Consider the following 26856-nt stretch of genomic DNA (forward strand, 5'->3'; position numbering starts at 1 on the left):
TTCACTATTAGCAGCAAGGGGTTCCAAATGATCATGGCTTGCTGTGGCCTGCACAACATAATGCAGCAGAGAAAATGGGAGCAACAGAGGAGGGCGATGCTCATTACTCCAAATCTTCAGAGTTGCAAGAGTTGAATGAGTTAGATAAGCCCAGTGTAGCAAGGATGGCGCAGTTCTCAGATGTCAGGGATATTCATAACGGTCAGTTCCAAGCATTGGCAAGTGGACAAGGATGATAAGAAGAAATATTTTGAGTTCCCACTTTGATGTACCCTTCCCTTATCCTCCAGCTGATCGCCACTCCTGCTTCATTGCTATCCAAAAGATGGAGACCACTTTCTGCAAATTGATGACTGCTTTCTTGACATTAAACTACTTTGGATAACAAGCAACTAGGCTTGGATGCTTTGCTTTTATCCATTAGCTTCCTGTGGTGGGGAGTCTACAAATTATTTGCTCATGGCTAAATGAGGCTTTCCTCAATTCTGCTTAAGATAGTAGTCTGCGAGTGCAGTCATTGGTAAGAAAGAACTTGAATGCTGGACAGCTTCATGTTCCATGTAGGTCACAACTCTTTACAAGGTTATGGACATCAGCCTGAAACTTACGGCACTTCTTCTAGAGATGAATTCTTCCAATTGCAGGGCATTGGTGAAGGACCTCTACACTGCTTCAGAATGGAATTTATTGATCTTACTGAGGTCTTGTATTTGACACTAAGATAATATTTTGAACTCATATCCATATCATCACTGAGACCATCTATTTCCATCACTGTAACATTGCCTGCAGCCAATCCTGCCTTGGCTTCTGCTGCTGAGACCCTCATAAATGTCTTTGTGAGCCCTAGGTTTGGCTGTAAGCACTTCTTGTTGACCATCTACATTCATAGCTCCATAAATTTGGGCTCACCAAATCCTTGCTGCTTAAGACCTAACTTGCATCATGTCCATTCATCTATCATCCCAGTGCTCACTACCTGTATTGAATCATTCGTTAAGCAACACTTTGACATTAAAGTTCTGATTCGTGCATATAAATACCTCAACGTCCTGCCACAACTCTATAATTTCCTCCAGCGTTAAAACCAGTGTTCTTGCAAAATATTTCCATCTAGGTACAGAATGATTTTTTTTTATCTGCACCAACATCAGGGTAGTATGCAGATAAGTACCACAAGTGGAACCAAAAAATCTAATTAATATCTATTTTTTAAAACAAACACTACAGTGGGTATAAAATTGGTAGAAAGAGTAACATTCACTCCCTCCCTTGCCTCTGAGATTGTAACATGCTGGTTGACAAACTACCAGATTTACTGCATTACTGCATTCAGTTTTAAATGTACTACTGCGGAAATTGAACTCACAGTACCTAGATTTTTAGTCCAGCCCAATGGCCATTACACTGCCAGTATGTAGCAGCTTGTATTTCATTCATTTCCCAGAGAAAAGTTCAATTTCAATAGACAAGTTCAAAAAAAAATAAAGAGCGAAGAAGTTTTTTGAATTGATAGGATATGTTATAAAATTAATTTTCTTTCCGATTATTGGCTGCTTTTTTGACGTAAAACTACTCTGGATGATAGGTTTAGGTGCCTTGTTTTTATCCATTAATTTCCTGTTGTGGGAACTATACCAATTCTTTGATCATGGGCTAGAATGGGAGAAAACTTCATTTAGCCATCAGGAAATGTACGGCTATGTGACACTTGATAGATTGTTGCGTATTGCATGTGTCTTTGGGGATGCTTGATTGATGTGATATCTTTGTATTCTTGAGAATACAATAAATTATTAATAAAACTCCCTTTTAGTACTGCCTACATTCATTTTGATTTGACGAGCATCAGTCAGAATGATGGCAATATCTGTTTGAATCATTTTTAAGAAAGGTTTAACTTTTATCTATTCATAAACATTGCACATTGTTTTTAGAAAATCCATCCAACCTGCTGTGCATGATGCGAAAACTAAATAGTTCCCTTTTGTTAAGCTTGTACGTCAAAGCTTTTATTGTATACTTTCTTCAAAAGGCATCAAATTAAATTACAAATCGCAGACAATTAAACAGAACAAGGGCAGACAGTTTGAACCCTTCCCTCTCCTGAAGAAAAGTTGGTGATGAGCTGGCATGTCAAAAACAAGCCTGCTTTGTGGCCATAGAGTGCTGTGGGCACACTTTCACCTGACTGGGAGGAAATGCCACTCTCTGGGTCTTCTGGTTAATCATCTCCAGATCTCCATCAGACCTGGCAGGGCCAGAGCTCCACAGTGGGTACTTCTGCCACTGCAGGCAGACCCATAGACAAGGTCTGATGGATTCCAGAATAAGGCCAGCTGTGGGCAAATTTTCTTTTGGTATTTTGGGTGGAATTTAAAAGATGCCTGGACATGAAATAACGGCATGCGATCTTCTCAGGCCAGTGATCATACGGGGGTTTGGGGGGTGTGGGTGCAAGGGGTGAATTGTCACGATGGGCCTGATTGTTTGCACCTTTTAAACACTTCAGAGCTAAAGGGAGTCTCACTCCCATAGGCTGTCCATGTCAACTATGTTATGGCACAGACAATGTATTATCGGCAATTGAGTTTTTAAGCTCAATTAACCCTGAAATATGTATTAATGTTTGGTGCGTAGGCTATTGGCTTTATTATTCATCCACCATCTCTAACATGAGAGTGAACTCAGGATGGTTGGGAAGGTGTTGTGCTGGGCTCCTGAACTGTGCTGCACATTCACCCCTTCGCCAAATGCATCTGCTTGGGCATTAATACCAAGAGTTACAAGTATATCTCAGGCAATATATTAGCTCCTGCACAGCACTGAAAGCTTGACTTTCTAAAAAAAATTGCTGCATTTGTTTATATTTGAATGCGACTTATTGTCCTTTTCTTATTCATGAATTATTTCGAAATGCTGCAGATTGGTATATCAACCCAGATACAATACTATTTCTGAAATTTGAGTGATAACATCAAACCCAACATGGCTGCCAAAATGGCACTCTGCCAGATGCAGGAAGACTGTGCGTGTATCACTGACATCAACCCCTTCTTTGCACAGTTACCTTGGTGAAGAGACCGGGTGGAGTGAGGGGTGTAGCTGTTGTGGAGTTGCTCCCTCTCTCCCGGGAGTCATTCACCGTGGAAGGCAATGCCCAGGCGCAGTGTTCAGCAGTCTTCTGAGCCTGCGCAGTGGCGATAGACAGCTATTCATTTTTCAGATCGACGATTTGGCTAGGCAGAGCGAGTGGTTGGTCTGGGCAGCCTTGGAAGCTTGTTAAATAGACCACACACCCCAGAAAATAACTTTAACCAAAAAACCAGAGGTGAGGTCCCCGGGTGCTGCGGTTCTGTGGCTTTGCAGTGACAAGGCATTGCTGGCCTATGTTTCTATGCATGCTGGTGGATTGCATCACGTAGTCATGATGTTCAGAACAGATACAGTCTTTTGGAAAATGGACAAGGTGAGCACAGAGTGTGATCATTCAACGTGGGTTTCAACAATTCTTCAAATTTTACTAACTACAGGAATACACATCAATCACTCAGAGCTGCTAGGAAAAAGTGGAATCAAATGTGTACTCATCTCAAGGATGGTTGACTATGAAAAGGCAAGGGAGAACCCCAAAACTTCCATATGGGTATGCAGGTAGAAGCCAAGTCAGGGGATCAACCATGGTTCAATTGGCAGTACAGGAGGGCATGCCAAGAGCAGCCCCAGGCGCACCTAAAAATGAGGCGGCAATCTGGTGAATCAACCAAATAAGTGTGCCAAACAACATAAGCCATAAGTGATGGGCAGAGCTAATTGACTCCACCAACAACAGATCAGATCAAAGCTCTGCATTCCTGCCACATCCAGTTGCGAATGGTGGTGGACAATTAAACAACTCACTGGAGGGGAAAGCTCCACAAATATCCCCATCCTCAATGATGGAAGAGCATAGCACATCAATGTAAAAGATAAGGCTGAAACATTTGCAGCAATAGTCAGCAAAAAACACTGAGTGGGCAATTCATTTCAGCTTCCTCCACTACTCCCCATTATCACACATACCATTCTTCAGCCAATTTGACAAACTCCATGTGACATCAAGAAACATGGATACACTGGGCTCTGACAACATTCTGGCAATAGAACTGAAGATCTGTGCTCCAGAACTTAATGCTCCCCTAAGCTAGCTCTTCTAGTATAGATACAATGCTGGCATCTACCTGACAATGTGGGAAATTACTGAGGTATGCCCGGTGCACAAAAAGTAGGACAAATCCATCCCAGCTAATTAGTGCCCCATCAGCTTACTCTTGCTCATCAATACAGTGATGGAAGGTGTCATCAATAGTGCTATCAACATCTTGGGGGTTAACATTGACCAGAAACTCAACTGACTTACCACATAAACAGAGTGGCTAAAAGAGCAGGTCAGTGGCTAAGAATACTGTGGCAAGTAACTCACCTCCTGACTCACCAAAGCCTGTTCACCGTCTACAAGGCACAAGTCAGGAGTATGATGGAATACTCCCAACTTGACTAGATTGGTGCAACTTCAACAACACATAAGGAGCTTGACGCCACCCAGAACAAAGCTGCCCGATTGATTGCTTTTATATCCCTAAGTATTCACTTGCTCTGCTACCGACACTCAGTAGCAGCAGTGTGTACCATCTACAAGATGGTAACACCTTCCAAACCCTTCCATCTAGAAGCACAAGCACAGCAGGTACACAGGAATACAATCAGTTGCAAATTCCTCTCCAAGCTACTCACCATTCTGACTTAGAAACATATCACCATTCCTTCATTGATGTTGGGTCAGAATCCTGGAATTCCCTCCCTAATGGTGTTGTGGTTTGACTTGAAGCACAAGGAGTGCAGTGGCTCAAGAAGGCAGCTCGCCATCACTTTTCATAGGCAACCACAGATGGGTGATAAATGCTGGTCAACCAGCCTGTGATGGTCACATCCCACAAGTGAACAGAAGAAGTACTGAAACTTATTTTCTAGTTCGTAGAAATATTTTAACTGAAGCATACCAGTAGTTATAGGTTTTAGCTATAATAAAGTTTGAGCTCAATTTGAACCCCAAAATATGCAGGAACATAATGATGTACTTGCTCCATCACTGGTTTATTCCAGTCTCAGGCCTGAGCCCACAGCATTGGGCCTGACTGAATAAATGGCTTTCCCAACAGTTACAACTGTTTGGAAATGATTGAAGTAATTAGATTTTCTAACTTTTTCAAATCTCTTTTCGGGGCACCGAGGAAATGTTCCTCAGGCCCTAGAAGGAAAATTCAAACTTCTTCTGTGCTATCGCTCCCTTTCATCTGTCACAGAGTTTGATGTAACTTTTCCTTCAGCCCCTCCCATCTGACATTATGCTCTAACCCACTGGCCAGCTTTAGCTTCTTGCTAAATTTAGGGCTGGAAGCTGGTGGTTTTTCATTTCTTGGAGAGTATTGCTCTCATTAGTGAACAATTCTTTTTAGTTTGTATGCTTATGAAAACCCCTATTTCCTTTTTTATTATTTGTAACTATTTTCATCATTCTTTGGTCACCAAACCCTTCTACAATCCAAGATCCAGTTTAGCTTTGTCACCCAAATCTATTTTGTGAATATGGAAAAGTAATTTAAGGCAGAAGCTGTTCAGTCTTCTGAAATACTATTTGCAGATTACATATGGTTTTTAATGTTCTGAGGGCTAAGATTTCCTGCACTGATCATTTTGGAAAGTCAGCTTGAGGATTTCAAATGTGACACACTCAAAACTGCGCAAATACTGTATCTTTTTATTTCACTTCATTTTTGATTATGGACTGAATTGGGAAAGGAACTGTTTTAAATGACCTGGAATTTTGGAAGGAATTGCTGCAGTTTTAAGAAACAAGTTATTGAAACGTATTGCAAGTTGCCTTTACACTGGTACTTTGTTTGAGATGTGTGAAAAAATACTTTAGCTCGATCAGTACCAGGAGTATAAATACATTGAGATTTGGTCATCAACAGATTGCTGATTTGCTACTGGAATTGTGACCAATTGTAGATGTTAAAGGCTATTGGCCTGACAGTAACAATCTGATTGGCTCTTGAATAGCTGAATAGCTTGTGGGTTTGAATAATACTAGCAGAGATGTTTGGACTGCTGAAAGAACGGATGCTCTGTCTCTTTCTCTCTACCAAGACACCTAAAACCTGAAGAAAGACAGTTTGTTTTCTCGCTGTAAATTGTCGTTTTTAACCAACAAGTTAGAGACTTTGTAATTCACAAACCAGTCACTTCTGTGAAGAATAGAGAGAATCTGAAGGAAAAGATCAGAGAACTGAATAGGAAACAAAAGGAACTCTCCTATGAATCCTGAGAATTGGTGTTATTGAATAGTTTCTCCATTTTTTTGTTTCCTCTTCCCACTTGCTTGCCTGTGTTTGTGCATGTGGATAGAGGGGGAGTTTATAAGATGTTTAGAATTTTAACTACTTGAGCGATATAATTTAACAATTAATAATTATTTATTTCTGGTTAGAATCTACGTATTTGTAATAAATAGGCTCTTGTTATTCTTGTCAGTACAGAAACCTTGTCCATGGTTTTTGTTATAACAAGGTGTATCGCATCAGAGGGGCAGGATAGCTGATGTTTCAAGCCTAGACACTTCTAGGTGGTGAGAACATAAAACAAACAATAGAACAGCACAGGACCATGCCCTTTAGCCCACCATGAGGTAATAGACTTGCAGTCATCAATTATTCCTTACCTGTGGTGAAATGGGTGATGTCCTGAACAGTGCTGATTGGGTTGTTGCTTTTAAATGAATACAGATTAAATGGGAATAGATTGTTGTTCAACTCTTCCCAAAGATTATAGTTTGGTGTTGTCCATCGTCCAGACACAACATCGTAATCACGACGGCCTAGATGTAAAAGCTTTGTCAGGGGATCATAAAGCCCACCATGAAAACCGATGATAACTTGAAAATCAGGGTTGGAGTCTTGGTAAATATCTCCATAGGGCGTGTAATGTATCTGCTTAATTAATTGTCCAGTGTTACTAAACACAGCTAAGGGAGTTCCTGTGTTATCACAGGTTATGTAAAACTCTTCACCATTACTGATCTCCATTGCTATGAGATGACCTTGAAGATCGTAGTAGAGAGACGTGATTTCAGAGTTTGTATGGTTATACAAATGAGTGATTCTGGTTGGATGAATCAGATCAGCATAGAAAAACTGTAGGGTCTGCCCACTCTTTGTTTTACTTGCAACACGCCTTCCCAATCCATCATACCGATAGAGCATACTCCAACCTGCAACATTATTGTATGCTCTGTTGAGTAGACCATTGGAATTGTAGTCAAATATGGTATCACCCTTCTGGTGGAGGAAACCATCTTCATCCATTTTGTACTGCACTTCTCCGAGCCTGGTAATCCTATCTCGCAGGTCATATCTCAGTGGAGTTGGATAACCGCTATTTTCATAGCTCATCTGGTTAATGTTTCCATTTAAGTCGTAACTGTAGCGCCATTGAGGTTTGTTGTTAATGGAAACAGTTTGCAGTTGCCCATCAGCATCATATTCATAGGAGTACTTGGTAAGATTGGTGTCAGTCCCCACTCTTATCTCACACACTATCATACGTCCCATGTTGTCATACTGAATGGTCATCCAATATGTGATGGATCTCAGGATCTCAAATTGGACTTCTCTTACTTGGCCATTAGTATTAAATCGCTTGGTGTGTGTCATAACAGTGGTAGTTATAATCTGGTTTAGATCATAATAGATTACACTGAACTTTCCAAACTGTTCTGTTCGCCCTGACACATCATCATGACGATACAGATCAATGGGCAGAGGAGTTTCATTGATCATGGCTTGCATGCTAGTGATTCGAAGGTTATTATAACTGTAGTCAAAGCGAGCATTAACAAGATTGTCATCACTGAACCTGAAGATCTGTCGAGCAATAAGAGGGCCTGTTTGTCGAAAGCGGACTGTGCAGGTAAATCCTTCGTGTATCAGCTGGATGGTTTTAATCACACCGGCTGCTTCATCATAAGTGAAGTTGACCTGAGTGGTATCATAAATAATTTCAGAAAACTTGGACAGTTTAGTGTATTTGTAGACTACCATTCGTCCAGTTCCTAAGTACAATGTTTGAAGTAAGCGCCCATCCTCGGTGTAATCCTGTATAATGGAGGTGCTGCTGTCAGGTGGACTGTAGATGTTCCTATAATATCCCACAGAGCAAATGGTTTGTAAAGTATGTCGAACCATACTGGGCATGGTGACTGAAAAAAGTCTGTCAATCTGATCGAAGTCAAAAATGTACCTTCGTTGACTGTGCAAAAGAAGTGTCACAGACTGTTGAAAAATGAAACTAAAAGTTATTTAATGGAAATTTCAGATATTCACTAAAAAAAAACCCAAGACATTTTCCAATAAGTAAAACAATACTTTTGGTGGAGTTAACCACAATTACAATGCTATTGTGAACCAGAAAGAAGCAATTGGAAACTGTACAGTTTCCGACATGTGACCTGGACACCACCTGAGCTACAAATTCCATGCAAATTGGTGAAATTAGAAACCTAGGAAGTTCTTTCAAATTCCTGAAAACATTGAACACATACTGTATTGAATTTTGAGTTTTGAGTAAGGGTCACCGGACCTGAAACATTAACTCTGATTCTTTTCTTCACAGGTGCTGCCAGACCTGCTGAACTTTTCCAGCTACTTCTGTTTTTGTTCTTGAAGTGAATTTAACTGTTTTTACAACTGTAGGTGTGGGCAAATAACTGCGTTTAAGACACATGAGCAGAGATTGAGCTGGGCATCAGAATTAAAGTTTCACCCCGGAATGTAGGTAGAATTAATTCCACTTCAAATTGACCCTGTACTCTCTGATTTTGACCACCTATAAAGCTCCAACAAAGTTCAGCAGAAGCATGAAGAACAGTAACTTTTCTTTTTCAGCTTTTCCAACCCAACACTAAGCTTGGCAATTTCAGATTTTAACATTTGCCGTCATCTCTTTTGGATATGACCTGTTGGTAATGATTTCACTATTCTGGTATTGAAACCTCCTCCAATTCAGTTTTTTTGATTATTTACTTGCCCACAGTTATCCAATTTTGCCTTGCAACCAATTTAATTTTTTGCTCATTTAAGCCCTCCTGCTTTCCACCCTATCACATCCATTCCCTTTGCTTCTTTCCCTCTGCCTCCTTTCACTGTCTCTATGCTTGGTTAAAACACGCTCCATCTTTGGCTTCTCCAAGTTCAGATGATGACAGGTCATTGGCTTGAAACATAAACTTTGCTTCTCTCTCTCCCGAAATGCAGCCTGATTCGTTGAATAATTTCTGCATTTTCTAGTTTTATTTCAGATTTCCAGCATTGGCAATATCTCAGGTTTGTTTTTTTACTCCAAAAAGTAACACTGCAAAGTCACAGTGAGAAATGAAGAGTTATCTTTTATCAGAATTGAAAGAGATTGGTGATAAACAGCTTGTAGGCAAATACAGAGCCAGGGACTAAACAACAAAATTAATAGGGTGTGAATCAAAAGTAGGTGATAATGAACTGAGAGGCACAAAAAGACCTTGGATATATATAGCACACTTCCTCATCAAACATTGTCCCAAAGTGTTTCTGGAGTTTTTTTTGTGTGGTAACACAGGAACACAATAGCTAATTTATGCATTGAAAGTTTACACAGATTTAATGTGAGATTTCCCGGACAACTTATTTCTGTGATGTAACAATCCAATGCACAAGACACCAAATCCAACAGTGTTTATATAACACTGCACTGGAATGTCTGCCTTGATTTTTGAACTCAAGGATTTGGACTTGAAGCCACTACCTAAAAACTGAATGTATGCTGCCAACTGAGGCATGGCTGAGAAATTGGGACAACAGCAACAACTGGTGGAATGCATGGAAATTCTAGCAGAGGTATGTAGACGCTACCAGCTAAGGAAATTAAGAAATATGGAGCCAAGGCAGAAGTTGCAATTAAGATTCGGAAAAGCCATGATCTCATTGGATGGCGAAACAGGCTCAAGGGCTGCATGGCATCCTCCTGTTTCTGTGTTCCTCTAACACAAGTGAACAGCACTTATAAAAGATCAAAGAGAAGGTGGAAGAGAAAAATCACATTCATAAATGATAAAAGAAACAAGATAATGTGCAAAATGTTTAACTGCAGGGGATGTTAAATGGTAAGCGACAAGAAACATTTTCTTGGCTGGCAGAGGGTACAGGAATGTAATGAAAGAAACGTGTGCATTCGTACAGGATACTCACCAAACAGCAGCCTCGTCTTCGTTGGCCAAGTGATTTTGGAACACAGCTACTGCTTTTCTGGAACTACTTTCACAAAGTGCTATCTAACCATTAGCTTTGTAGCCGAGGTGAGCAAGGTTGTTGGCAGGGCAGTAATAATGTGAGCAATGTTGGGGTATAGGAGTTGATGGAAAGGGTGTGGAAAGGACAGAGGTAGGGTTGCAGGGAGGCGGGGGAATCGGGTTGGATACTGTAGTCCCTGGAATGGAGGTAGACAGTAGGAAGGTTGAATAGAACAGAGAGTGTAGGGTTGGGGGTCTTAGTGGTGAACAGTTGGGAAGGTGCAAAGGGATAGTCAGCTTTGCCAGCACGTGGGGTGAACAGACTTCTGTGAAGGATGTGATGCTGATCAATGGTTGGGGTGTGGCTGAAGGAGATAGATGTGAGAAGTGCTGAACGACACAGGGGCAGCGAGCTGAGCCGAGGGTGTCAAAGGTGCTGGAATGCTTTGCTATGATCTAAAGGGATGTGCTCCTGAGCAGGCTTTTATTCTGCTAGTAACTGCTCCAAAAAAATAAGGTAAAAATCTGTATAAATAGCAAGCAAATAATCAATCTTACACACTGGCAGGTTTTAAAGGACCATTCATAAGGGTTTCCTCGTCCAGGTTCGTGTTTAAATTGTTTCCCCGGAACTCTGATCAAGTACAGACCTCAATAACAACAAACTCTTAGTGTTTGCTGTTTATAGGACCGGAAATCTGGACCATAATTTCTGAGGTGTGGTGCCAAGAACTTCAGATGTGGTCTAACCAGGGCTTTATTTAACAGTAGCAGAACATCCTGCTCTTTATTATCTAGCTCAGAGACACAGTGAAATTTTATTAACTCTTCATCATTACATTGTAGCTAACTCCTACAGTTTATAGATCTATTAAATGCATCTCTTAATTTCCTTGGACCTACTCTGTTTCTAAATTTTCACCTTGTAAAAAAAACACATCTATCCTTTTCTCATCCAAAATGGATGACCCCACACTACCTGTGTACTGAGTTTTGAATTCTTCATCTATCATTGGCTGTTTTGAATTTTTTTCCCACTATTGCTGCTTACAGTGCCACAAAACTTTGCATCATTGTCAAACTTGGATCTATGTATCTCCATCATATTATTGAATGCAAGTGGCTCCAGCATCAATTGTTTGCTGCATGACACTTCATAATAATTTGAACACATAGTTATTACTTTTACTTGCTGTCTTTAATTGAGAAACTAAGCACTCAACTAGGTCCTTGATTTCTGGTTAACTGTGGGTTTGGTAAAGGGTGTACATCTGAAACATTAGTTCCTCTGTTCTACTTTCAGAGTGTTACTTCACCTGTTGACTTTTTTTTGCATTTCCTGTTCAACAAGGTTGCATCTGATATCGGCCCTATATCTAAGGAAGGATATGTTGGTTTTGGACACGGTCCCGAGATGGTTTACAAGAATGCTCCCAGAGATGAAGGGATTATCATATGAAGAGGGGTTGAGGACTCTGGGTCTGTACTCGATGGAGTTTAGAAGGATGAGGGAGTGCTTTGTGGAAACTTACAGAATACAGAGAGAGTGGATGTGGAGAAGATGTTTTCACTAGTAGGAGAGGCTAGGGCACAAGGACACAGCCTCAGAGTAAAGCGATAACCCAAAAAACTGAGATGAGAATGAATTTCTTCAGCAAAAGAGGAGTTAATCTGTAGAACTCATTGCCGCAGAAGACTGTGGAGGCTAAGTGTATTTAAGGCAGAGTTAGATAGGTTCTTGGTGAGAAAGGGCATCAAGGATCATGTGATGAATGCAGGAGAATGGGGTTGAGAAACATATCAGCCATGATTGAATGGTGGAGCACACCCAATGGGCTGAATGGTCTAATTCTGTTCCTACATCTTGTGGTCTTATGAGGAAATAGGCAGACATCCTGACTGTTGATTTTTGGACACAGCAATCTTTCATCCACTAGAACATGTTCCATGTCAGTGACTAATTTACTCCCTGATTTGCTCCTTTCTTTTCCTGACAAAATATACTACTCATGGCTAGTGCTTTCTACATTGCTTCAGCTGTCGCCAGTAATTCATCTGCTCCATTTCACTTTTGAACTGGGGTCCACTTCATAAGATACTTTTGGCATTCACCTATACTGATTGACAAGAGCAGGCCCTTTAAAATGTTGAAACTATATCTGCATGTAGTGTGAATATAATGATGGAGAAATCACAAAACAGGGCACTTGACTGATTAAAAGTGGAAGGCAGGTGTGGTAAAATGATAAAGTGATGGTGGTGTAAAGCAAAAGGAAGTGTAAATTGTGAAGATGGTTTGTCTTATGAGATGAGAAAAAGAAGTAAAATTTGGGCCTAGAGTAAATATAAAACTTACAGCAGAGGAGAGGGAAAGATAGGAAGAACTGGCAAAGGGAATGCTTGTTTGGGGTAGGAATACGGTAGAAGAAAGGCAAATAGACTGGGGGATGTGGACCTACTGACAACTCACTATGTTTGTCCTTTGTCTATTCAGCAATTGATATTTGCTGTGCAATTCTACTGATTTATATTTCTCTTTCAAGTTTCCAGTGCTCAGACTTATTTCTTTGGTCTTTATTACCTTTACTCTGTTAAGATGAATTAAGGCGTATTTGAAAACATATAAATCAACCATTTCAATATTACGGAAGTTTGCTTGCATTTCTATATATGTAGGTTGGTGTAGATGTAAATTAGGTATAATTAAAAATTCATGAATGTTATCCTTAACAAAAATTATACATATGCATTACATTGAGTAAAATGAAATCTATTTTAATTAGCCAAATTTGTACTAACAAATTTTAATGAGAAAAATGTGTTATCTCTATTGTAAAGTACATACTTAATTTTTTGAATTACTAGAAGTATAATTTTTAATTAACTTAAGTTGTTCAAGCATTTTAGTATAATTATTGTGCAATTCCTATCAGTATGATAAATATAGCCTCCAAATCTTTGTGCATTTTCTCCTATTGCGCTGACAAAATAATACAAATGACCATATACCACAAGGTTCTGAGCAATGTGTTATCTGTATCAGAATTCCTTAAGCCAACAAACGCTAATATACCTTTGTTGTTGGTTTCACAAGAAAATGCAATTTTCAATGTAGAACTGAGACACCAACAACAAAATACAGCCTTGATTCAGTACTGTTTTGCAGTTTAATCGCCTTCGCTAACTGGGATAGCTAAGTGCCATTTTTAACTTCTGTTTTGGTTACAGTTGGCCTGCATATATCTGGCAAAATCGAAGAGAGAAACTCAGTTCAGTGTGGCCACAGTACACTCAATTTATTTTTGAAGGTGTGGAGGCATAAATTTCATCCCTGCCAGCACCTGTTTGGTGGGTGACCTATGTTCCAGGTACCACCAGCATGATATACGCACACCCTTTCAACCAGGATTTTCTGTGGGCATATTCAACTGTTAGCAGAAGCTTGTGAAAGAGGAGATAACAAGGTGTAGAGCTGGATGAATACAGCAGGCCAAACAGCATCAGATGAGCAGGAAGGCCTGAAACATCTGCCTTCCTGATCCTCTGATGCTGCTTGGCCTGCTGTGTTCATCCAGCTCTACACCTTGTTATCTCAGATTCTCCAGCATCTGTAGCTCCTACTTTCCCTGTGAAGGAACACTATTTTGAACCCGTGCAGAAAAATTGACTGCTGTATCACCAGGATACATAATTTGGAGCATACTGCCCAAGAAAAATTAATTAGATCTTCACAGTTATTCAGTGGCAAGAGGGGACTGGCACATGCACCAATTAAAAGGCCATGGCTGCCACAGTAGCTCAGTGGTTAACAATGCCTACGTCAGATTCCCTGTCTGTGTGGAGTTTGCACATTCTCCTCGCATCTGTGTGGGTTTCCATTGGGTGTTCCAGCTTCCTGTCACAGGTCAAAGATGTGCGGGTTGGTTGGATCGGCCAGGTTAAATTGCTCATAGTGTCTAGGGATGTACAGGCTAGGTGGATTAGCCACGGGAAATGCAGGGTTACATGGATAGGGTAGGGGGTCAGGGTGAGATGTTCTTGGGATGATCGGTGTAGACTTGGTGAGTCGAATGGACTGCTTCCACACTATAGGAATTCTATGATACTTTTATCATAGCAGGTAGCCACATTGCACATAAAGTACTTTTTAATAACTCCTGCTATTGCAAGGTGAATGCAGGTACACCGGAGGGCCTGTGGTGAATTGATGGATTTGTTAGGGACCGTGGCTGCATCGTCAGATCGAGAACAAGGAATAAGGACTGAATTCAGAGACCACTCAGTTCCCAACCCTTTCCATTTCTAACTTTCCAGTGTCCCGTTGATGATAGTCCACATGATTGAAGCTCTCTGGATGATGCCAACGAGCCTGAGATTACAACAACAGTGTCTGGTAATGACATGGAAATGGGCAGGATGGCCTGAGGTTATACTGTTGAAGGACTGATTTGACAGGCTTCTGGAGGCATAGCTCAAGGGAGATACCAATCCAGCTATCAATCTATGTGATATATAGAAGAATACTAGCCTTTAGATTTAAAAACAACTGGTCACGACTCCTTTTGGGCTCCTTATTAATGGCAACAGGGATGCCTACTTTCAAATGGTTTACAAACTCTGAGATTTGTCCATAGAATTGTGTCCAGCTTTAGATTTGATGGTTACCTTTGGTAGGAATAATTTTATTTTCACTGATGATTGAGTGAAATAATTAAAGTTGATAAATGTAATTTTGAATTTTGATATTTAAATTTGATACAAATCAATTATTAGATTTGAAAACTGGAATAAAATGCTTTTTAAAACATTTTATCACTTATATTTTTTGAAATAATTGCATGTTGAGGTTTGAACGTGTGGCACAAGTGTGCTTAATGAGTTATTATGCAAAGTACAAAGCGTTATTTTACAGGCAGGGTGTGTTAAGTGGTAAGTTAAGCTGCAGAATGTAGCATGTGATATCATGTCTCACATTTTGCAAATAACAAAAGGGCTTCCTGTCAGTTAAACACAGAACAGGAATTGAACATATGAGTAAATCTGTGGTTTAACCATCAAGCTGGGTGGAATTGGAATACAGGTGAAAGCCTTGGAGAATGAAATGCTGAATTAGTAATAAGAATGGAAATAAGCTTCACCATTACAGCATTGGAGTCATTTATAATACTCCAACTGCCTGCTGTGCTGTGGACAATCTGTGTATATAACCAGGCTCTACAGTGCAACATAATTTAATAGCTGAGTTTTCAGTTTCTTTCCCTGTGGTGCAAATTCAAAATCAGTTCCTTTTTGGTTTCTTTCTAAGCTGTTTAATATAGCTTAGGTTGTCCACCTCAGTTCCCTGATGTTGCTAAAGGCATTGATGTCAAGAGTTTTCTTAATCGGAACACAAGGACTTATCAATAAAAGAAAAATCCAGAAGGTTCTTACCTTTTCCGAATAAGTGTAGCTCCATATTTTCCCATCTGCCAGCACTCTGGATACGATCTTGCCACTTTGATCATATTCCATTCGTTCAACCCAAGTTCCCCGCTGAATGCCTGTCAGCAGCCCCATGGGGGAATAGGTGACATTGACCTCATTGAACTTATTACTGGGTGCCCAAAGAACTGGGCGCCCAGATTGGTCATACTGAATTCTGAGAGTAAACTTTCGATGGTCATCATAGATCTTTCCAATTCTGGTGCGACGGTCAAAGTCTATGGATAGCAGGTTTCTGTTATGAGCCTAATGATAAACCAAACCTGAATCAGCATCACCAATAACAAGTTCATTGCCTTGGCTTTTAAAATAAAATTCCAGATAAACTCCGACCATAGCAAATTTCATCTTTTGTCATTGGAAAAGATCTTTTTCAAAATTTTTTTTTCTGGTTATAACATAATTATATTGTAGTTTTTCTCTGTATCATTTTCTATGAAGCACCTGTGAATTTCAGCAATGTTGAGTTTAGAATTCCAACATTCCAAAAATCAAATTGCATCTATATCATGCCTTTAAGACAGGAAAATGTCTCAAAACTTTGTAGGTTGACTTAAATTGCAGAAAATGTAGCTCCACGATAATTGTAGATTTTATTCTAATATTCGAAAATGGCATTTTGAGCTCTACTCCATTATAGTGTGACAGTCATACCTGTCACTGATATAAGGAGAATATTAAAATCACTGCAGGGTTCATATACCCATTGGGAGAATAAAAAGGAAGGAAAGACTGGCATTTATACATTGCCTCGCACAATCTTAGGATGTCCCAAAATGCTTTACAATTAATAAAGTACTTTTGAAAGTTATTCACTGTTGTGACATATAAATATTTTGCCTCAAGCATGATATTCCAATATGTCATTTGAATTATTGAACTTGAATGCATCTAATTCCTGATCTAAGTAATTATTTTTTCTCACGATCTATAATCTTGAGGGAACTTACTTTTTATTTTGACATATGAAGCATATTAAAACACAGAAAGAGGCATAAGTAGCTAAACACACAATATATCATTCCACTGATAAATTTCAACATACGTTTTATCACAATATGCCAGTGTGTTTCAATGAAAATTTGCAGAATTTACTGATTTAGGAGGTATGTTGAATTTATTGAATATTTCTTTCATAAAATAAAATGACTACTATCAAGATAAAAAAGGAAATGTAGAACACTCTGCATTAATATTTCAAAAAGAAATGTCACTTTTTAAAATTCCGAAATGGGGCAGAACAGTGGCTCATTGGTTATTACTGTTACCTAACAGTACCAGGACCTGGGTTTGATTCCAGCTTCAGGTGACTATGTGGAGTTTGCACATTTTCCCTGTGTCTGCATAGATTTCCACCTGGTACTCTAGTTTCCTCCCACAGTCTAAAAATGTGCTGTTTAGATGGACTGGCCAAGCTGAATTGGCTTATAGTGTCCAGGGATGTACTAGGTAGAATAGCCATGGTAAGTACAGGGTGTGGGGTTGGGTTTGTGTGGGATGGTCTTCAGAGGGTTGGTGCGGATTTGATGGGTCAAATGACCTCTTTCTGCACTGTAGAGATTCTGTGCGTCAAAAGCAGGATCTGCTTTTCCACAGAGATAACAAGGTGTAGAGCAGCACGAACACAGCAGGCCAAGCAGCGTCAGAAGAGCTCTACACCTTGTTGTCTCAGATTCTCCAGCATCTGCAGTTCTTACCATCCCTGCTTTTTCACATACTTCTTTCTTTATATCTATTTTTCTGCAGTTTTTAAAATTTAATCTTGCCTCAGGTAAAATAATTCTACAGCCTTTTAAATATATTATTGAACATTAGAAGTTTATCGCACAGAGGGCTTTGTTAATCAGTTCAGTATTCTGAGCTAGCTTACTCTGAGAGCAATTCAAAACTAACTCAGCTATCTTGTTTTCACTGTCGAACTGTGTATCATTTTCTGCTGCAAATGTTTATCCAAGTTTCCTTTGATAAATACAGTGGTCTCTGTCTCAATCATTGCTTGTGGCCAACCATTTCCTGCTCTAACAACCATGTGTGTAACAACAATTCTCTGAACCTCTCCTCACCTTTGGTAATAATTATAGGTTATGAAGGGATTATTACTTAATTTGCTACTTGAGGAAACAATATTTTTCTAACTATAAAAAACTTCAGGTAATCTCCTACACCTTTGCATGTTACATTGAAATATTTATAATTTCTTAAATTTCCACACAGCTGGCTAAATCCTGTGAATCTATGCTATGCATATTATTATACCTTTAATGTCTTTCCTATAAGAAGGTGCACATGAGATTCACGTGCTGGTTAAGCAAATGCTTATATTATTCATTCAACCTTGCGTTTTATAACCAATTTATAAAAAAAAATGTTGTGACATTTCCTTAATGTTTTTGGCTGTTTAAAGCGGTACTTTCAGAAAATTTAAATTCTCAGGTCAGTCCATACTGTACCTTTCGGGTCGTCTGTAATCTTCCCGAGCTACATAGCAAAATGTACATTAAATTGCATCTGACATTCTTCATCCTCAATCTGGCCTCCTGCATCTCCAAACCTATGTCTTCATGAAGTGCAATTCTGCCATTGTACCCCAATGAAATCACAATTAAACCTACAGGAGAGCTGGCCAAATTTGGCATAGTGGCTGTTGCATTGTTAATGGTTCTGAAGGGGCTAACATTCATATAATGTATATGTCCTATTCTTCTGATGTCACACATGCTCAATGGCTGGAGGTAAGGCATTCTACTCCAGCTTTCAGGGGGAACAGATGTGTCTGTACCAACTCCCTGAGGTCCTAGTAATTATACCTGACAAAATGTAGCGGCACATGTTGCTATCATATAATTAACTTTCTTGTTATCTAGGAACAGAGTCGCTATATTAGCCTACATTCTATCACTAGTCACTAGATTGGCCAAAGATAAAGCAATGACAAAGGAAGATTAGTGGCAGCAAATTATTTGAAAGAACCATCACTAAATACCACAGACTGCTTTGAATGACAAATATCACAAGGCACCTAGAATAGTCATCCTCAAAAATACCACAGTGGTCACCAAGATAACAAGGTGTAGAGCTGGATGAACACAGGAGGCCAAACCTCATCGTAGGAGCAGGAAAGCTGACGTTTCAGGCTTAGATGCTGCTTGGTCTGCTGTGTTCATCCAGCGCTACACCTTGTTATCTCAGATTCTCCAGCATCTGCAGTTCCTACTATCTCTGAAACTATGGTCACCAACATGCTTTATTACAATTGTCGCCCATTGTTTTTAGTTTGATACAGAAAAAAACTATCTGGATCACAAGCCCTTCTAATGTCTATAACCTTGAGAGAAACAACTTCGAAAATGGTAAATGACACAAATACAAATGCAGCTTTCTGTTTTTAGTGGGCAGCGGTTCTTGTTATAAATGTGTATGCACTTATTTTATTGGGTTCACTGGTGTCAGTTGCTTTCGTAAATATTTCCTTTTTATGTGAATTAAATAACTTTACCCTTTTCTTTTCAGTGTGACAATATAATCAAAGACATCATAAAAATTCACGGTTGTTATCAGAACTGGGTATTTGCGTTTTGGCATGTGTCCTTCAACCAGAACCGAAATGCACTGAGTGCTCTTTATATGTATAATCTGTTCCATGATGATTCATCAATGTCTCCTGTTTTGTTATGAAAATATTTTCCAGTTGTCAGAATATCATAATAATTGTGACTTGCTTTCTAAGAATAAACCGTTTTCCTGTACTAACCCGAAATCTCCTTCCAAAGACAGCAAGGTTGCCTTTGCTCTGCTCCTTCCTCTGTCTCCATTCCACTATGTTTGGATTGTGTTCAGTAGGCAGTGAGATGTTACGTTTTCCCACAGTTGGATTTGCAGCTCCAGCCAAGAGGTGAGGTTCTGTCTGTAGAGTCAATTCCATCCCACTGGCAAAAGTGACTTGCAAAGAGCCGTCAGAGCCAACCCGGTAGGTATTTTGAATGTGCTCTGGAAAATAAAACACCTCCAACAATTAATAATTAAGTTTACACATCATTAAAGTTGTTTTGCTGAATCTGACCGAAGGAGTGGAATCTCTAGGTCCCAGATATGGTAGGCCCAGTGGCAGGGAGGGAAATAATTAGCCAAGGTAATGGTGTATCAGAATCCTGGCACCTTCTAACTACCCTTGGCATGAAGGTCTGGTTAGAAGGCTCACGCTCAAATTACCCACCAGTTTTCAATTGATGCCGCTTCAGTAGTTATCAATGACCAGTTTAGGGCCTATTCCCACTTGCTTTGCAAATACCTCCGCTTCAAACTGAACAAAAGTATAGTCTGCTGACCTGACTTGTAAACCAATGCAGGCTGCCTGTCAGTTAGAGGACTGCATTCAGTGTGCACTAATTGGCTTAAAAGTATTTATATGACCCCTCAGACTTTGTGGTCTTGGTTGTCCCCCTGGTAGTGGCTGTGACTTTCTCAGTGGTACTGCTGAATGCAAGAGCTGCCAGTTTCTGATTTGTTGGCATCTCTGATGGAGCATTTCCACCTTGAGGGATTTAATTTCAGACAAAGGTAGGCTTCTGCCTTCCAAACTGTCTGGTTGGAAGAAGAAATGATGACCTTGCTCTGAATCAAATGTCCCACTATCTTTTGAGCAAGTAACCATAAGCCTATAAATTGTAGGAGCTTCCTATAGCCTACCTAACTGGTGATGTGGAACATCACCAGTTCCCTGGACCAAATCTCTGTCTCAGGCTTGCTGCAATGCTCTAGCAAAGCTCAGTGCCAATTGGAAGAACAACCCCTCATTTTTCACTTGGGAACACTGCAGTCCTCTGGGCTCAATATTGAGTTCAGCAATTTTAGGGCTTGGACACCTTCTCCAACATCTTTACCACAACACGCACACATCAGTGTGTCATTCACATGGACAACTTTAGTGGCTTCACTTTTACATATAATGGTAGTACATCATACAATGCATGTCTATAATTTGTACATTGACAATACTAGGAAGGCCTCGGTGTGTACTTACAAACACATGAATAGGGATCAGAGATAGACTATTTGGCTTCTCAGGACTGTTCCACTATTCAAAAAGAAATCACTGCTGATCTGTTTGTGTTTCTAATTCCACGCACCTGTCTATTTCAAACAGTCTTTGATTCTCCTGCCTAATAAAATTCTCTGTACCGCTGCCTTAAAAATATTCAATGGCATCATCACATTCACCTTGTCAAGGCATTTCAGAATCTTTGTATACCTCAATAAAATCATCCTTCACTCTTCTAAACTTTCAAATTCAAATGGTAACAAGCCCAGTCTGTACAGCTTTTCCTCAGAATTCAACCCACTCATTGTCTTTCTTAAATATGAGATCGGGTTTCCATAGTGAGCCGTGTTTATCGAATAGTCTGGGCTCCACGTACGATGTCCAGCCGTACTTACTGACGTGTTTCTGCAACTGGTCAGCGATCTTATTATGGCGTTTGATTCGAGCGTTTTTAACGAATGGGCAGTATCCTGAGATGTGTGGTAGGGTCTCATTTGCCATCTCACATCTACGGCATAGTTTGTTTCTGTACGGTCTACCTCTAGATATTGTGGTTCTCGTCGGGTATAGATTACACCGCAAGAGCACGCTGTTAATGAATCTAGAGGATTTTTGTTGTACTCCAGCCTTAATCCAAGAGTTAGAGATCTTGTCATCTCTAAAGTACTGGATGCCCGTTCCTTCCAGGTATTAATCTAGTAAACATTCCCAATTCATTTACATCCTTCCTTAAATGAGTAGAGCAAAATTCAACAAGGTATTCGAGACATGGTCTCTCCAATGCCCCCTGTATAATGTAAGCATAACATCCTTACATTTATCTTCAGTTTCTGTCATTATAAAAGATAGCATCCTGTTAGCCTTGTTAATTGGGTGTACCTGGACACAAACATTTTGTGACTAATTCACAAGAACACTGAAATCCGGCTGCACCTCTAAAATCTGCAGTTATTCTCCTTTTAAATAATAACACTGCTTTTTTTTATTCTTTCTGTTGAAGTGAACAACTTCACCATTCCAGCTTTTTTTTTCCCACTCACTCAACCTGTTTATATCCACTTAAGGCCTTTCTAAATCTTCTTCACATATAATTCTATCTATCTTTGCCCAATTTGCAAAATTAGCGACCATGCTTTGTTCCCCTCACCAAAGACAGATTGTGAAAAGCTGAGACTACAGCCCAAAACCTTTTGGGGCTTTAGTTGTTATACCCTGCCAAATGGGAAAACATCCAATTTTGCATACTTTGTTTTCTGGCAGCCAGAGAAGCTCTATCCATACTAATATATTATCCTTATGCTATGAGCTCCTATTTTGGGCAAGATCTTTGTCAAGTATCTTCTACAAATCTCAATTCAGTCTGGCAAAAGCAGCTTCCATAGTGGTAGGGAGACTTAACATTTAAAGTACAACTGCAGCTTTCAATCCGAGGTTGGAGAGGTCTATTTTGCGACCTCTCACTAATTGTTCTCACCCGAGAAGGCTCCACAAACAAATTTGTAATTTTGGCTACAGTTAACTAAAGATATCTTATAAGATCCTGATCACAGAAAATCAACTAGTGTCAGAAATGAGCTAATGGAATGCGTGGAACCTACACCACAGCAAAGTTCTGCACAGTTGAAAAGCCCTACCGATATTTCTATGGTTAGTTTGAGAGAGAAGAATGAATGGGAAATGGAAAATTGATCGAAAGGTCAGCAAAATCTTATCAAGTTGTTACCAAATCTGCACTAATTTTATTGCCACCTCAGCCAAGCTACATGAAAAGAATGCAATAAAATCACATACTTTAAAAGATACATTTGAAACTTAAACAACATGTAAAACAGTAGCAACTAATCAATTTCCTTTCATTCTCTGTAAATTCTATTTTGCAGCAATTTAAATGTAAATTTTAAAAAGACTGATGGACAGATTGGTTGTAAATTGACCGACTGACAGATGGCCTGCACAGTGTACTTCCATTACTGTTGCCCACAGCTGGAGTGGGTTTAATGATTGACAAGAATGTTAGAATTCTACTTCACTTTTGATTTATGCCATGACAGTTATTCTCTGGCTTTACTGAGACTGGGAAGAATGTATTGGCTATTTAAAGTGTACGCTACAATGGAACACAAAATTCAGGCAATAAGCCTGACTTCTTTGAATCATTGTTGATTGGAGTTAGCCATCTTCCATAGACAGAGACAGTAAATAAGTTAATTCATTTGTGGATTGAAGGGGAAAAGGAACATTATGTGTTACGTTATTGACACAGTCATCGTATGCTAAATCACAGGCTTGCTCAAAAAGTCACCATTGGCCAATATGCATCATAGTTCTGCTTGTGATGAGGATTTAGTGAAAAAGAAATCTTGCGTGAATTTAAAATCAATTTTATCATTAATTCTACTTATTTTTCACATTAACATTCAGGTCATGAGCTGTGTTCAATATCATATAATAATTACAAATTAGCTTTGTGAACATTTCAGCCCCAAACATTTCAGTGTAAAGCACAAGAATAATTATATTGAGTTTGTATCAGTTGTTAGAAAGAAGAAAGCTTAAATAGTGAATGTTCATTTTGCAAGATTTTGTAAAACTTACCATTATACTGCTTAAAGCTATACTTAACTAAATACTTATATTTTTACAGGCTAAGCATTAATGTTAGCTGATCCAAATGCAAGTCAAATTTATTATTTCTTCAATCATCAATAAAGGTATTATTTTCTATTTGAAAAGTAACCATACATGTCCAAGAAACAGCAAATTTTGCAAATATTATACTTGTATCAATACAATTCAGCACCACAATTGCAGCTCCAACAACACGCTAGAAGCTTGACATCACCTAGGATAAAGCCACCTGCTTGATTGGCACCACATTCATCCCTTCAACAATCACACACTCCAGCAGTGAAGATGAGTGGCACCAATGTGAATCATCCTTTCTTGCTCGTTTGTGGAATGTGGGCACTGCTGGCTGAATCAGCATTTAGTGCCAGTCCTAAGTTGCCCTTGAGAAGGTGGATGTGAGCTACCTTCTTAAACAGCTGCAGTCCACATGCCGTCAGCCTGCACTGTCATCTTTTCTATTGTGATTTAAATGGCTCTGGTTGAATATATGAAAAATAAATAGTTTTGATCTTGCAAAAAAAACTAACTACCAATTCCCTTACATTGATAGATAGGCATCCTGATTTCAAATTGAAATGATCACCTCCAGTTCTCTCCATCCCAGGGAGCTGCTTATTATTTGGGAATGTGGCTATGAGAAATGCAAGGCTGAGATTCAAGTGCTAAAAGGTTTCAGCATAGTGAAGTTCTCTATTCACCTAATAATAAAGGGCACTTTCAAGAATTTGTAATAACAAATTGTTCCATTGACGTGGTATCTTGCTTGCTGAAACAAATTAACAGTGTTACAATTTGTTACAAGTCTTGTTACATATCAGAAAGCATTTTCTTCCATGTATCAATGAAACAGCAGCTGTTATTAAAGGGTAAATTTTTTTGAAGGAACATAAACTATTTTCCATTGATGTCACATAGTATCTTAGGACTATACATAGCGTATACTGGCTGAGTGTACTGGAGTGATCTGAAGGGACAAGTTCAATACATTAGTGGCACAGAGCTGGCATGGATTAACATGTGTGATCTGAAGAAACACAGGTTGGCGTGGAGGATGGGCAGGGAGAGAAGGGTGAGCTTTGCTCTTGCATTAAAATACTGCTGGAAACTGGAGTGCTGTGTTGGAAATGCAAGATGGGCATTCTAATTAGCCTGTTTCCTCACACATTCTCCTCAAGCACATTAGCATGGCTTGCAAATGCATTGCAGCTCCATCCAAAGAGGAATTGATGTCACACATGACTGCGTAGAGTTTGCTCTCCACAAAAGTATACAGGTCAGACTTTCCGAAGAGCGCAGGAAGGTTTTATCCAATAAGTATGAATATTACAGTCACAGTAAAATATATGGTTCAAATCACTACAAATTAAGAGCGAATCATGTTGTTTGAAACTTGTGTGTTCAGTAAATAAAGTTTGGTTTACCTTGCCTATAAATATAGACAGCATTCGTAGCTGAGAAGTTGGCTGTGATAACAAAGTTCTCTTTATTGGAAAGATTTGCTTCCACTTGCACTGAGTTGTCCACCTCACGATAGAAACTGCTGACTTGCCCAGTGGGAAAAGTCACATTCGTCAGGTGGCCATCACTATCATACCTAGGTAAACAAAACAAAAGTTTTAAAGGAAGACATTATGAATAATTGTACATTGTTGATACCACCCAGGACACAAGATTATAAAATATCCAACGTGAGAGAAGGAGGGTCCAAATGCCCAACTTGTCTTTTAGATTAAGATCAATTTGGAAATACAGCATCAGATTCTATGTGGACATCCCGCTTACCACAGAAATGTCACTTTTGATCCCTCTATTGACCCTGACTTGTCCGACATCCCGTACCAGCAGACAATTTCAGAGTGTGAATATCAGGAAGACTAAATATGCTATTATCAGTCCCAGACAAGAACATTGGTCCTAGTCACAGATACCATGCTTTTCCCTTACAATTACCGTGGGTTGAACTACAACATTCGCAACATCAGTGTTTTGTGTAACCTTGAGATGAAATTCTGACAACGTAGCCACTCTTCCTCCCAGGAAATCTACTACCAAGACTGGATTGTGCTCATCTTCACCGGGCCGATCTGCACCTGAAGTCTTTAACCATGTCTTTGATACCTCTAGATTTGACTATGTAAATGTTCTTCTACTCACCTCCAATATTCAACTTCCCATAAAACTTGAGCTCACTTAAATCTGTGCTGCCTATGTCTTAACTTGCACCAAGCCCTGTTCATTTACCACCCTGCACTTACTGAGTTATAGTGGCTCCCAATTTGATAATCCCTCCCTTTTAAAACCCTCATTCTTGATTTCAAATCCTTTCATATAATCTTCTCTTCCCTGATCTGCAACTATCTTTAGGTCCACAATTGTGCGAGATATCTGCCCTCCTCTAATTCGGGAATACAGAAGAGGCCAAACTATAGTTGATCTACCAATGGTGCACTCTTTTGCTTCAGCCCAAAACGCTGACATTCTCTCCCTACCACTCTCCACCTATATTGATATCTTAATAACTTATTAGGTGGCTCAGTGTCACAATTAGTGTTATAACGCTCTTGCCAATCTTGCCAAGGGTGATTTCATTACTTTAAAGGTGCTACATATTTAAAAGTTGTTGTTGTTGATGTAATGATGAGCTATTGGAAAGAAATATCACATTACTTTGATTCAGCCTCAGTTTTGGGAGACCAAATTCTCACTGTTTAAACTTCCTCCCATTTGCTAGAACAAAATAAGCATTCAGTTTGTACTTGTAACTACAGATGGGAGTGAAAGAACTCCAGCTGCAGTTTTTAATTTCAACAATAACTTGCACTAATTTAGCGCTTATTATGTCGTCACATTACCCAAAGTACTTCTGAGGAGCAATAGTCTGTAAAATGTGACATAAGTCACATAAAGACATTGTTAGGTAAGATGATCAAAAGTTAAAGAGGTAGGGTTTCAGGGCATGGGGCTACATCAAGTAAATGGAGAGAGGTTTAGATAGGAAATTCCAAAAATTGTCACGTAGGCAACTAAAAGCATGGCTACTATGAGTGGAGCAATTAAAATTGGAATTGCTCACAATGGAAAAATTAGAAGAACACAGATATTTTGGAGGCTGTGCGGATTGAGGATATACAGCTTATAAAAATTTCATGCACAAATTTGAAAACAAAGATTGAATTTTAGAAAAGAACCAAAAGAACTGCAGATGCTGTAAATCAGGAACCAAAACAAAGTTGCTGGAAAAGCTCAGCAGGTCTTGCAGCATCTGTGGAAGAGAAAACAGAGTTAATGTTTCAGGTCCGGTGATCCTTCCTCAGAACTTTTTAGAATCCAGGTTTTGCTTCACCTGAAGTCA

The 26856-nt window shown here is 39.4% G+C and overlaps 1 protein-coding gene across 13 annotated transcripts in view; it reads right to left on the reverse strand.

Moving 5' to 3' along the window:
- Nucleotides 1-26856, reverse strand: part of tenm1 (teneurin transmembrane protein 1) — a 2164854-nt gene that overhangs the window by 12292 nt on the left and 2125706 nt on the right. For all 13 annotated transcript variants that reach the window (XM_048544387.1, XM_059651404.1, XM_059651405.1 and 10 more), the window contains 4 exons: nucleotides 24926-25098; nucleotides 19590-19825; nucleotides 15788-16084; nucleotides 6761-8369 (listed from right to left, as the gene is read on the reverse strand). In XM_048544387.1, coding sequence (XP_048400344.1) covers nucleotides 6761-8369; nucleotides 15788-16084; nucleotides 19590-19825; nucleotides 24926-25098 — 2315 coding nt within the window. The remainder of the gene's footprint in view (nucleotides 1-6760; nucleotides 8370-15787; nucleotides 16085-19589; nucleotides 19826-24925; nucleotides 25099-26856) is intronic.

This window comes from Stegostoma tigrinum, chromosome 15 (assembly GCF_030684315.1).
Source record: "Stegostoma tigrinum isolate sSteTig4 chromosome 15, sSteTig4.hap1, whole genome shotgun sequence".
Classification (NCBI taxonomy): Eukaryota; Metazoa; Chordata; class Chondrichthyes; order Orectolobiformes; family Stegostomatidae; genus Stegostoma; species Stegostoma tigrinum.